This window comes from Cetorhinus maximus, chromosome 20 (genome assembly GCF_964194155.1).
Source record: "Cetorhinus maximus chromosome 20, sCetMax3.hap1.1, whole genome shotgun sequence".
Classification (NCBI taxonomy): domain Eukaryota; kingdom Metazoa; phylum Chordata; class Chondrichthyes; order Lamniformes; family Cetorhinidae; genus Cetorhinus; species Cetorhinus maximus.
This window is the reverse complement of record NC_135898.1, coordinates 25,225,822-25,239,849: the sequence shown is the minus strand read 5'-3', so window position 1 is coordinate 25,239,849 and position 14,028 is coordinate 25,225,822. Positions and strand designations below refer to the sequence as shown.

General features: G+C 49.7%; 1 protein-coding gene across 4 annotated transcripts in view; it reads left to right on the top strand.

The window, feature by feature from the left end:
• The window catches only part of LOC144694980 (beta-adducin-like), a 165,960-nt gene that overhangs the window by 130,396 nt on the left and 21,536 nt on the right, over positions 1-14,028 (top strand). For all 4 annotated transcript variants that reach the window (XR_013579844.1, XM_078565804.1, XM_078565805.1 and 1 more), the window contains exons 8-10: positions 191-289; positions 1,750-1,926; positions 7,897-8,154. Coding sequence is in view for 3 of the 4 variants with exons in the window: in XM_078565804.1 (XP_078421930.1) it covers positions 191-289; positions 1,750-1,926; positions 7,897-8,154 (534 nt within the window). In the remaining variant the exon portion in view is untranslated. The remainder of the gene's footprint in view (positions 1-190; positions 290-1,749; positions 1,927-7,896; positions 8,155-14,028) is intronic.

Here is a 14,028-nt window from a genome sequence, read left to right as displayed (position 1 = left end):
GGCACCTCAAGCATGTGGCAGCCCTCAGCCCTTCACTCAGCATGACTGAATACTTTAGGTGCTAGAGAGAATTTGTTGTCAAACACCCCTCACCACCAAGGTCCGGTATTCTTTGTCAAAGCCCCATTACGCATACGGCGATCACCAAGATGGTGCCAGAGTGTTGACTTGAATTCCCTCTTGTATTTAGGTTCTCCTTTTAAGAAATCATGGCGTGATAGCACTCGGTGAAACCGTGGAGGAAGCTTTCTACAAAATTTACCATCTTCAGTCAGCATGTGAAGTACAGGTAAGAGCTGTGAGCTACACACTTCACTCCCTTCTGCTTCCGCTTTAGAATTACCAATTCATCCCCTAACGACAGGCTCTATAACCCTCCGTATTCAATGAAATAAAGCCCACAGGGGAGGCGATGGCACAGCGGTATTGTCGTTGAGCTCATAATTCAGAGACCCAGGGTGATGCTTTGGGGACCTGGGTTCGAATCCCAACATGGCAGATGTTGAAATTTGCATTGAATTGATGTTGATTGTCGCAAAAAACCATCTGGCCCACAACTGCCCTTTAGGGAAGGAAATCTGCTGTTCTTACCTGGTTTGGCCTACAGCAATGTGGTTGACTTATCCTGATACTGTGGCCCCTTGTTCTAGATTTCCCCAATGAGGGGAAGCATCCACCCTGTCAAGCCCCCTCAGAATCTTATATGTTTCAATAAGATCACATCCAATGATTATAGGCCCAACCTGCTTGGGTTGACAGTTGAAGGGCAATAAATGTTGGCCTAGCCAGGAGGCCTCCATCCCATGAGTGAATAAAATAAAAGCCATTTATGGGAGCCAGCTGATGACAGGGATTTAAAAAAAAACAACTTAAACTAAAATGGATGAACCCATCCACATGCTCCCCAGTTCGGTATGTGGTGCAGAGTAACAGTACAAACTATGTCTGCTCTGTTGTACACAACTTGCGGTAGCAATTGATTGCTTTACAACATAAGAAGCAGGAGTAGGCCATTCAGCCCCTCAAGCCTGCTTCGCCATTCAATACGATCATGGCTGATCTGATTGTGGCCCTAACTCCACTTTCCTGCCTGTCCCCCATAACCCTCGACCCTCTTGTCGATCAAAAACCTTGTTTAACTCAGCCTTGAATATATTCAATGACCCAGCTCCCACTGCTCTCTGGGGGAGAGAGTTCCACAGAACAACAACCCTCTAAGAGAGGAAATTCCTCCTCATCTCCGTCTTAAATGGGCGACCCCTTATCCTGATACTGTGCCCCCTTGTTCTAGGTTCCCCCATGAGGGGAAAAATCCTCTCAGCATCTACCCTGTCAAGCCCCCTCAGAATCTTATATGTTTCAATAAGATCACCTCCAGTGACTATAGGCCCAACCCGCTTGGGTAATCTGTTCCAGAGACGCTGCTTCATCCCAGGAATCAGCAATCACTCCAAGAAATTCAAATGGTTTGTTGATAAAGCTTCACTCTCAGCTATTCTACTTGAGAAATTGGAGTTAGGCCTTTGGGAAGGGTTTGATTTGTTTTTTCCTTCTCTTTATCTCATCCGACTGCATTCTTGTCCTGTTGGGAGTAGCCTGCGTTTCACCCTTGCCCCTTCCCCCAGTAGCATGGCTAGAGTTGGGAAATCTGTTGAATCTTGGGGCAGTAGCCGATCGGGCATCCCTCAATCCCTGGCCTAGTGCCTCAGTCAGAGAGCAGCATTTAACACACACGCACCTTGGTTGCAGGTCTCATGCCTCTCCAGCGCGGGCGGAGTGGAGAACGTGATCCTCTTGGACCGCGACAGGTACAAGCCTCACGAAATGGGCTCGGTGGGCTGGGCAGGCAGCACCTTCGGGCCGATGCAGAAGAGCCGAGTTGGTGAGCATGAGTTTGAGGCTCTGATGAGGATGCTGGACAACTTGGTGAGTGGAATGGAGTCCGCGTTTAAACTCTTAACTTAATGGTCTTCACGGCCAAGGAGCGACATGCAGAAAAGATGCACAACACAGAGAGAGGAGTGATAAACATGCAGACGATAGCAAAGCTTTGAGGCATATACCAACTCATATTTAAAACGCCGGAAAGAAAGAAAGACTTGCATTTATATAGCACCTTTTGTGACCTTAGAATATCCCAAAGCACTTTAAACCAAATTGAGGTGCACACCATAAGCCAATTTCCATGCAGCAAGCTTCTATGAACAGGCATGAGTTAACGGTCAGGTAATCTGTTACAGAGATACCAACTGAGGGACAAATGTTTTCTCTGTTCTTCCTCAAGATAGCATCTCGGGGCACCTCTCAGAGTTTAACGTCTCATCTGGAGGTTGGCACCCGCGACAGTACAGCACTCCCTCAGTACTGCATCGGAGCGTGAACCTCAATTCTGTGCTCAAATCCCTCAGGGAGACAACCCGCTGACTTAAGAGGCAAGGGTGCTAGCAACTGAGCCAGGGCTGGCACCTGAGATGCCTCTACGTGACTTACCCTCCAAATGAGAAGGAACAATGGTAGTGTCTTCCTGAGATTGAAATACCCTTCATTAACAAGCACTAATTACTTAATTAACAACTTACATTTTTGGGAACCTTGCAGCACAGGGGGAGGCCATTCTGCCCATCGTGTCTTTGCTATCCAGTTAGTCCCATCCCCCACTGGTCTTTCCTGATACCTATGCAACTTGGGGTAACTTTTTGATGTAAGGTAACAGCCGGAACTTTCTGGCCCCCTAGCCGCCTCCATAGCGCTGCCAAGTACAAGAGCTGCTAGCCTCTGATTGGCCAGCAGTTCTTGGCAGGCGGTATGTCGTCTCCTGGGGTCCTCAGCCAAGAGGAGGGCCTGCCGCTGTCCACTTCCCTGCCTGATGGGCAGAAGGTACAGCGGGTCTTCCTCCTCAGAGTCAGCAGGAATATCTCGCTGCTTTTTCAGGCAGCTGGCGAGACACCAGCGAAGAACATAAGGTTCCGTCCAACGTTTCTGCACAAGGGCTGAAGACTTTGATGTCGCATGTCTCTTCGAGTTTGCTGTTCAGTGGAAGAATCAATTAGGATCTTGCAGAGTGTGAGCTTTCACTACCTCGGGTGCTGCACACAGTGACAGAGAATGGGTTACCCTTGTACAGGATCTGGACACATTTATTTTAAACAGGATGGCACTAACGATAAACACACACCAACATCCTGAGCGTTCCCATTGTCCAGAAACTGAACTGGACCAGCCACACACATACTGTGGCTACAAGAGCAAGTCAGGGGCTAGGAATCCTGCAGTGAGTAACTCACCTCCTGACTCCCCAAAGCCTGTCCACAATCTACAAGGCACAAGTCAGGAGTGTGATGGAATACTCCCCACTTGGCTGGTTGAGTGCAGCTCCCACAACACTCAAGAAGCTTGACACCATCCAGGACAAAGCAGTCCGCTTGATTAGCACCCCATCCACAAACATTCACTCCTTCCACCACCGACGCACAGTAGCAGCAGTATGTACCATCTATAAGATGCACTGCAAGAACTCACCAAGCCTCCGTAGACAGCATCTTCCAAACTCACGACTGCTACCATCTCAAGGGACAAGGGCAGCAGATACATGGGAACACCACCACCTGGAAGTTCCCCTCCAAGCCACTCACCATCCTGACTTGGAAATATATCGCTGTTCCTTCACTGTCGCTGGGTCAGAATCCTGGAACTCCCTCCCTAACAGCACTGTGGGTGTGCCTACACCGTATGGACTGCAGTGGCTCAAAAAGGCATCTCAGCACCCCCTTCTCAAGGGCAATTAGGGATGGACAATAAAATTCTAGCCTAGCCAGCGAAGCCCACATCCTACATCCCAAAAAAAATGGACACGTTAATCAGTACGTTAGCAAAAGAGAGTTAATCCTGTCTGAATTTTACCGGGAACCGCGGTTTCCACCCTCTGTTCAGAGTTGGGTCATTTTTTTACACAGGGTCTGTGTTTGGGGGAAGGAGTTCACATTTTCAAAAGGACCCAAGTTAAGAGCAATTGCCACTCGTTCATTTTTATTTACATCATCGTAACTTGTTTGTATGTGGAAGTAAGCCAGCGTAAAAGGTGGCTTTTAAGGCCAGCTTTTAAGGTGAGCACAGCCACAGACACCACAGAAGGTAGCGAGGTGAATGAATGTAGCAGCAAACATCCCACTGGTTCATGCTTACTACAGTGATTCTCTGAGCCCTGCAGGAACGTTTCTAGTGTTAAAAGGATAGGTCGAAGTAAGAGAAGTGTGACAAGCAGCAGGCATAGCCTACACGTCTCCATGACTGTTTATTGTGGATTATTACAGTAGGGCTCTGCTCCTCCACATTTTAGAAACCACTTGGATTCGAAGGCTGTAGCTGAGTTTTCCCAGGAGGAATCCAAGGTGGAGGGGCTTAGAGAATTTATTCCAGAGCTTGGGGCCCAGGCAGCTGAAAGCCAATGGTGGAGTGATTCAAATCAGCGGGGAGTGCTCAAGAGGTCAGAATTAGAGGAGCACAGAGATCTCGGAGAGTTGTGGAGCTGGAGGAGATTACAGAGATTGACAGGCAGTTCAGGGGTGGAGGGGAAGAGGGACTTGAAAAGAAGGACGAGGATTTTAAAATTGAGGCTTTGCTTGACCAGGAGCCGGTGTAGGTCAGTGAGCACAGGGGTGCTAGGGGAACGGGACTCGGTGTGAGTTACGACTCGGGCAGGAGAGTTTTGGATGAGCTCAAGTTTACGGAGGGTAGAACGTGGGACACCAGCCAGGACCGTGTCGGAATAGTCGAGTCTGGAGCTACCGAAGGCAGGGATGAGGGCTCTAATAGCAGATGAGCTGAGACAGGGAAGGAGTTGGGCGAAGTTACGGAGGTGGAGAGGGGTGATTTTAGTGAGCTCATCCTGGGGTCAAATATGACACCAAGATTGTGAGCATTCCAGTTCAGCCTCAGACTGTCGCCAGGGAGAGGGATGGAGTGGGTGGCAAGGGAACTGAGGTTGTTGCAGGCACCGGAGACAGTGGGATGGATGTTTCGTCTGGGGTCAGAGCCCCAGCGTCAGGGCCCACATTGCATCGGAAGTAGACCCACAATGCGATATTTCAGCTCAATTTTTCAGTTAATGCTAGGGCCACAAACAAAGCCCAATTCAGGATGAAAGGGAACCGTTAACAATATCGGCTAACGTGGGGGGCCAGGAGGGGACGTTGGGTGGTCAGCATGGAGGCCAGGAAGGCAAGGTGGGAGGTCACCAGTTTAGTAAGAAAAGGGTCAAGAGAGCAGGAGGTGAGTCTGATGGACAAGGTGAGATCGGAGAGGGAATGAGGGGAGATTGGAGAGGAGGATGAGAGTTCCGGGCTGGTGCAGTGGGGAGAAGTAGAGGAGATGTGGGCCAGTGGGCTAGGGGGAGGGAGGGAAGCAGCAGAGCTATCTGATTGGATGATCTCAGTCTATGTGACAGTGCATGAGCTCCTCACACTTATTGTTGGAGGTGAGGATGGAAGGGAGAGGGGTTTAAGAAGACGGGCTGTAGTAGGGAAAAGACACCGGGCATTATGCATCCCAGGATGATTCTAGCATGATGCGCAGTTTTAGTAGGATGAGATAGTTCTTAATGTAGTCCAGCCTGATCTGGGAATGACTGACTAAACTGTTCATCTAGCCATATCCATTCAAATCTGTGACTTAAGTGAGTGAAGATGAGGGTTGTACCAGAGGGGAACAGCCAGGGTGAGAGAGAGAGAGAGGGTGGGGAGAGAGTGCATTAATTTATTTGGGGCTGAGTACATCGTAAGTGGAAGTGAGGGAGAATGGATGAGTAGCTGTAGAAATTCCACAGTGAACGGAGTGCAGGCGGGAGAGTGGAGATTTTGAAAGTTCAGTTGCAAAAGAATTTGAGATTGTTTTGCAGACACAGAGGAAGTAGGGTTTGGATGGGGTGGGGGGCGGGGTGGGGGTGTGTTTGGGGGAGGGAGGGGGGTGATGTGCGTCCAGAGTGAGAGTGTGGAAAAGGTCAGAGATGGCTTTATCTGCAGTTGACACAATGGGAGTCCCAAGACTATGTGAGATGGCGAGGTTAAGAGGGTGGTTGTGAATATGGGTCGGGGAGTTTACATGGCCGGAGAGATTTAGGGAGGAAATAAGAGGACAGTAAATTCAGGGGAGAGAGAAGATGATGGAGTTGAGATGGAGGCTGAAATCCCAGAGGATGAGAAGTCACTCAGTGCGGAAGCTGAGGGAGGTAAAGCAGTGAAGATATCCTGATGAGAAAATATTTATAGTACTCGGGTGGGTGGGTAGAGAACGAGGATTATGGTGGCAAGGCCGGGAACCTGATTGGAGGGATACAGAACTGGAATTCCGGGAAAGATTGGCATAGATTTGGGATGTGAGAAGCCGTACAAGGACTTTGGAGAGGAAAGGGAGGTCAGAGATGGGGGCGGTAATTTGCAGGAATGGAGGGAATCAGGGCTTTATTTTCAGGAGAGGGATGACAATGGCAAATTTGCAGGAGAGAGGGACAGATCCTAAGGAGTGAGAGCCATTAACAACATCGACTAACATGGGAGCCACGGGGGAAAGTTGGGTGGTCATCAGTTTAGTGGGAATAGGGTCAAGGGAGCAGAAGGTGGGTCTCATGGACAAGATGAGCTCGGAGAGGAAATGGAGGGGTGATAGGAGAGAAAGATTCAAGTTCTGGTCTAGTGCAGGTGGGAGCATAAGGGAATGTTTGGCCTAGTGGGCGCGGGGAAGGGAGGGAAGCAGCAGAGGCAGCTGATCGGATGGCCTTGATCTTAGTGACAAAGAGGTCCGTGAGTCCTTGCACTTGTTGGAAGTGAGAGTGGAGGGGAGAGGGGCTTAAGAAGATGGTTTGCATTGGGGAAAGGAAACCGGGTGGGTTGTCTTTGCATTCCAGGATGATCCTGGATCAGTGAGTGGTTTTAGCAGACGAGAGTAGGCAGCTCTGGCGGGGACTGACTAAACCAATTGCTCGCCATGCCCATTCGGGTCTGCACCCCTCGAACCTGAGGGACTGGAAATGAGAAGCATACCAACTGGGGGGGTGAGGAGAGCAGCCAGGCTGATGAGGGGAATGGCGTGAATGGGGACTGGGGCATCAAAGGTGAAGCTGTGGCTGTGCCAATTGATAGCTGCAGAGGGCTAAAGACTTGAGACTTTGAAATGTGCAGTTGTGACTGAATTGGAGAGTGCTTTCCAGCGCAGAGTCAGCATGTTCAGGAGGGCAAAGAGGGATGTGGGTGGAGAGTGATCTGTGATTGACACAATGGAAGTACTGAGGCTGCCCGTGAGATGACAGGGTTTAGGGGAGTGGCTGTGAAAGTGGACTGTAGAGTTTACATAGAGTTGGCGGGGGGATGATTTAGAAACACTCGCGCCCCCAGAAAACTACTGAGCTTTGATTGAAAATTTCACAAAGCATTTCCCCCCACACACAGCTGGAAATCTGAAATTCTCTCCGTTAAACTGTGGCTGTGGATACTGGGACCATCGGAGATTTCCGGAGTAAGCTGAATAGTTCCTTTATTGGGGAAGGGATATGGAACCAAGATGCAAATGGGAATCCCGGTACAAATCCCCTATCTAATTGAATGGTGAAGCAGGCTCAAGGGGCTGAATGGCCTCCTCCTGTTCCTCTGGTTGGTGACTGGATGCTGTTTATTCTGTTGAGCTATGTGAGGTAATGCTTTGTACCTTGTGGGATGAAACAATCGAAGATTATTCACCAGGCACATTCTGGAGACAGCTTGCAATAATAGAAAAACAGGAGTGTTATTATGTAACATGGCAATTGTTTTTTTAACATATCAGCATGTTTGGAGACAGAGGCAGCATTGGGCTAAGAGCGCTTGTGCAAGTTTATTAATAGTTGACCTTTTTATTTTGCGGTGTCAGGGTTACCGAACTGGCTATGCGTACAGACATCCCATTGTCCAGGAGAAGGTCAAGCATAAGAGTGAGGTGGAGATCCCGGCCACAGTTACAGCGTTCACCCTTGATGAGGATGTACTGCCTCACTCCTCGCTCAGGCACCACAGCCAGAAGCAGCAGCAGGAGAAGACTAGGTGGCTGAACTCTCCAAATACTTACCTGAGGGTCAACGTCAGCGACGAGCCACAGGGAGCTCCCAGCAGCCCCAGGGCCAAAACCACAGTAAGGATTCACGTGTTGTGTTGTATGCGCTGGCCTTGTGGCTTTCGTATCGAAGGTGTTTAGCCTGTCCATGATGGATTTTCCACAACCACTAGCCACCGGCCATGGAGCCATTTGGCCCATCAAGCCCATGCTGGCTCTCTTTAGGGCAATCCAGTCAGTCCCATTTCCACCCCCCCCCAACCCCCGCTCTATCCTGTGAGTTTATTTCCCTCAGGTGTCCATCCAATTCCCTTTTGAAATCATTCATCGTCTCCGCTTCCACCACCCTCATGGGCAGCGAGTTCCAGCTCATTCCCACTCGCTGCGTAAAAAAGTTCTTCCTCATATTCCCCCTCCTGTATCTCTCACCCAAAACCTTAAATCTGTGTCCCCCTAGTCCTTGCACCATCAGCCAATGGGAACAGCTTCTCTTTGTCTACCTTATCCAAACCTGTCAGAATCTTGTCCACCTCTATCAAATCTCCCCTCAATCTCCTTTGCTCCAAGGAGAACAACCCCAGCTTCTCCGACCCAACTTTGTAGCTAAAACCCCTCATCCCTGGAACCGTTCTGGTAAATCTCCTCCTCACCCTCTCAAGGACCCTCACATCCTTCCTAAAGTGCGGTGACCAGAACTGGACACAATACTCTAGTTGTGGCCTAAACAGAGCTTTATAAAGGTTCAGCATACCTTCCCTGCTTTTGAACTCAGTACCTCTATTTATGGAGCCCAAGGTCCCATATACTTTGCTAACCGTGCTCTCAATATGTCCTGCCATCTTCAAAGATTGATGCACATGAACTCCCAGCTCCCTCTGGCCCTGCCACACTCTTTAGAATTGTGCCATTGAGCCCACGCTCTCCCTATTCTTTCTGCAAAATGCATCACCTCACAGTTCTCTATATTAAATTCCATCTGCTCCTTATCTGTCCGTTCTGCTAGCCTAGCTATGTCCTGTTGCAGGCGGCTGGTCACATCCTCACTGTGAAGGGTGCGGGGAGGGCAAGGATAGAGGCTACAAGTCATCCTTGAAAACATAAGCAAAAGACTACGGATGCTGGCAATCTGGGATTAACACAGAAAATGCTGGAAACACTCAGCAGGTCAGGCGGCATCTGTGGAGAGAGAACCAGAGTCAACGTTTCGAGTCAATGACCTTTCTCCAGAACTGATCTCAAGAAGCAGCAAGAGCAGAACGTTGAGATATCTCTGATGGAGGGTAGAACTGAAGCTGGGACCTACATTAGAATCCATCTGGAATGAATTTAAGGGGGAGATGGTGACTGGGCATCATCATGGACTAGAGGGTCACTGGACTAGTAATCCAGAGGCCAAGGTTAATGCTCTGGAGACACGGGTTCAAAGCCCACCATGGCAGCTGGTGGAATTTAAATTCAATTAATAAATCTGGAATTGAAAGCTAGTCTCAGCGATGGTGACCATGACAACCATCGCCGAATGTCGTAAAGGCCCATCTGGTTCACTAATGTCCTTTAGGGAAGGAAATCAGCCATCCTTACCCGGTCTGGCCTACACGTGACTCCAGACCCACAGCACTGTGGTTGACTCTCAACTGCCCTTTGAAATGGCCCCAGCGAGCCACTCAGTTCAAAGGGTAATTAGGGATGGGCAACAAATGCTGGCCTTGCCAGCAACACCTTCATCCCAAGAGTGTTATCCAGCATCTTCCCTTTTTAGGACTCACGTTATCTTACAGTACAACAGTAACAGTAAAGACAGTGGGAAAAATACATTCAATCACTCATTTATCAGGAGAGGTTACATTTCAAGATTGAAACAAAACTATTTTGCTCCGAGGACAAAATAAAAACAAAATTGTGAAAACATTGAGGCTTCCTTGATTTGGAATGTCCATCGAACTCTCACTGGAACTCAGACAAGCTGCAGGCAACCGTGGGCATTTATTGATGCAGCCTTTCTGAAATGTTGGTATAAGGATTAATATCAGGGAGTGCTGGCCACACTGGAGTGTGTCATAGCCGGGGCTCCAGGGAGCTATCTGTAGTGGCAGTGGCTGTCAATACTCGACTATTATCATGAGCTTTAAGCATTTCCTAAAGCCCAAGGTTGAATTACAGTCTTTGGCTGACTTCCAGCTATTATTTATTTGCATTAGTAAATGTAATCAGGATACATGCTGCATTGAGTGAGCAAAGGTCATGGGCTGAGAGTGGTGCAGTAGTATTTGCTGTGTGTGATGACCAAATCAGGCACTGAGGGTCATGAGGACTCGAAACGTCAACTCTTTTCTTCTCCGCCGATGCTGCCAGGGCTGCTGAGTTTTTCCAGGTAATTCTGTTTTTGTTCTGAGTACAGGCAGTTCAACTGCGTCGCTGCAGGAGTCCCTCAGGGGAGTTTCCTCAGCCCAACCATCTTCAGCTGCTTCATCATTGGCCTTGCCTTCATCATAAGGTCAGAAGCGGGGACGTTCACTGATGACTAGACAAAGTCCAGCGACCCCTCAGGTACTGAAGCAGTCCGTGTCCCCATGCAGCAAGACCTGGACAACATTTAGGCTTGTGTTGATATGTGGCACGAATGTTACCTGCCACACAAGTGCCAGGCAATGGCCATCTCCAGCAACAGAGAATCTAACCATCTCCCCTTGACATTCAATGGCTTTACCATCGCTGAATCCCCCGCTATCAACATCTTGGGGGTTACCATTGACCAGAAACTGAACTGGACTAGCCATATAAATACAGTGGCTACAAGAGCAGGTCAGAGGCTTGGAATCCTGTGACGAGTAACTCACCTCCTGACTCCCCAAAGCCTATCCACCATCTACAAGGCACAAGTCAGGAGTGTGATGGAATGCTCCCCACTCGCCTGGGTGAGTGCAGCTCCCACAACACTCTAAAAGCTCGACACCACCCAGGACAAAGCAGCTGCTTCAAGGCATAAGGCCTGAGCACTGGGAACACACTGGGGTCAAAGGGCAGGTCACCTGGCACCCATAGTTTCTATAGAAGCGATTCGCTGTCGAAGAGGGGGCAGCAGTAAGCAAATGACTGAGGTGGCTTCAGAGGAGGATGTCCTGTGAGGAAGAGGGATGGTCAGTATTTGAGTTGAGGCAAGTTTCCATTCACCCTGAAATGAAAGCAAAATACTGCCGATGCTGGAAATCTGAAATAAAACAGAAAATGCTGGAAAAACTCAGCGGGTCTGGCAGCATCTGTGGAGACGGGAACAGAATTAATGTTTCAAGTCCGTGTGTCTGCTGTGAAGAAGGGTCAGATGGACTTGAAACATTAACTCTGTTTCTCTCTACACAGATGCTGCCAGACCCGCTGAGTTTTTCCAGCATTTTCTGTTTTCATTTCATCCTCGCTATCGCAGCTTGGGCACCAAAGCTGCACTCTGTCTACGTCTTGTTGAAGTTTATAATAACACATTCAAAGACGTCTTAGCTGCGTTTAGATTGAGGTTTTGTGTGATAGTGCGGAGCCACACTGGCAGCTGTTCTTGTAGGGTACCATTCTAATGCCCAGGTTTTGCCCCTGTTGTTCTAGTCCACTGCGTGCTGTTGCCATGCGTTTGACCTGTGACACATTACAGCCTGAGCCATGAGAGTCACACAGTGACGGCTAACACTTCCCTTTAGAATCTACTTGCTGGAGAAGGCCACAGGCAATAGAGGGCTCGGTGGCACTTTCTAAGCGCTGGAGGGGGAGGGGGAAGGGGGATTGCCCCACACTCGGTGGGGGGGGGGGGGGGAAACACAACACATCATGGGGGAAAATCCCAGCACGAGCCTTCAGGAGAGGCAAGTAGGCAATTGGAAGGAGTGAGAGCAAAGTGATTTGATTTCGCAATTTCATCAAAGTGTGCTGTCTCCTGTGTCTCAGTGATAGAGAAAGAGAGAGGGAGAGGGAGAGGACCTCATCTGCTTCCTTGCTGTCCTGACATTAGCTGTGCTCTCAAAGGGAATCTCCTGACTTAAATCTACATTAATTATTGCAACCTCCAGGCTTGCACTGATCTGATAGAAAGCCGTTGTTGTAATGATTCCTATCACTGGATGTACCTACCAGGCTAACAATTACACTTAAGTTCCAGCAGTGCGCTTACTCCAAGAGCTCTGTCAACTTCAAAGGCCGTTGGATGAAAGCTGTGCTTTGGTGCATCAGGTTAAATAGGCTGGTCTCACTGACTGGGACATAAGGCATGCCCCCGCTCTCCGCTGATTGCCAGTGTTTGTCTTGTGAAGCCCCCTCCTCGGAGACAGTGAGAGGGGGGATGGCGGGGGAAACCTGTCACTCTGATGTGTCTTGGGAATTGTGGGGGCAGGGTAGGGGGAGGGGGTGGGGTGGGGGTGGGGGCAGTGCGTGGGGGTTGGAGAAACAACCTGCTTGGCTCTCAAGCGTGGGAGGGAGGTCACAAAGGAGTGGGGGAAGCACCAGCCAGGGTCTCGCAACTTTTAAAATCCCAATCTGAAAGCAAGTTAATGTTTGCGCTCAGTAACATTTCACAGCCCAGAATAAAAACCCAGCACCTTCTCACTTTTTTTTCTATTGTCCTTTCACAGGGTGCAGGTGTCGCTGGGCTGAGCCAGCATTTATTGCCCATCCTTAATTGCCCCTTGAGAAGGTGGTGGTGAGCTGCCTTCTTGAATCACTGCAGCCCTTGTGGTGTAGGTACACCCACAGTGCTGTTAGGGAGGGAGTTCCAGGATTCTGACCCAGCAACAGTGAAGGGTCACTGGACAGAGGAGATCTGATAGAGGTGTTCAAAATCATGAGGGTTCTGGACAGGGTAGATAGGGAGAAACTGTTCCCATTAGAAGGGTTTAGAACCAGAGGGCACAGATTGAAGGTGATTGGTAAAAGAAGCAATGGAGACATGAGGAAAAACTTTCTCACTCAGTGAGTGGTTAGGATCTGGAACGCGCTTCCTGAGAGCGTGGGGGAGGCAGGTTCAATCGAGGCTTTCAAAAGGGAATTGGATCATTATCTGAAAAGGAAGTAAGTGCAGGGATACACGGGCAGGAGGCGGGGGAGTGGCACTAGGTGCATTGCTTCTTCAGGGAGCCAGCACAGACACAGTGGGCTGAATGGCCCTCAACTTGCGGATGAACAGATGAAAGGATGGCCGCTGGGCTTACCCGAGAGCCTCCCCTTATTGGCCAGAGAGGATTGGTTCATTTGCTCATGCACAGTTACCGATGGGGGGGGTCTCACTGTGTGCGGAGTGGGGGGCTACTACAGTGAGCATACCTTCCCCGGCAACCCGCTAAAGCTGTGACTCTCGAGAGTGAGTCCGGTACGGACAGGGTTAAAAGGATTCCCAAGCCAAGTGTTTGTTCAGGCGGAGACTGTAAAATAAATGAACCCATTCACTCCAGCTTGGAGAACACAATAGCAGTCCCCCCCACCCCCACCCCCACCCCACCCCACCCCACCCCAAACACACACACACACCCTCTGGCTTATACCCAGATGTGGCCTCTTGTATTTGGGGTTGAATGCATGTGTAAAAGATTAACTTGCCAGTGACTATATGGAAATCGAATCCTCTGTGGCCTCCTGACTCGACCCTCAGCCTCTCCCTGCAGGATGAGCAGTGGCTGGTGCAATGCAGGGGCAGTGCACTCCTGTGCTGCCTTCAGCACCCCCTTGTGGGAGAGTAGGTTAAAGACTCAACCAGAATTGCATTTGGCTTTATTCTGTCTGCACACTGTTTGCATTTTCCTGGGGATTTTATAATCGACCTTGCAGCAGCTTTGCTGATACAGATCCTTATCTTCCTCTCCCCCTGCGCACCCCACGCACCCCGCCCCCCCCACCCCACCATCCACCTCCTCCCTCAGCGACGACTCCCGTTCAAGCTGGATGTGAGGCGGGGGCGGTGCAGTGTAAAAATGTTCCAAG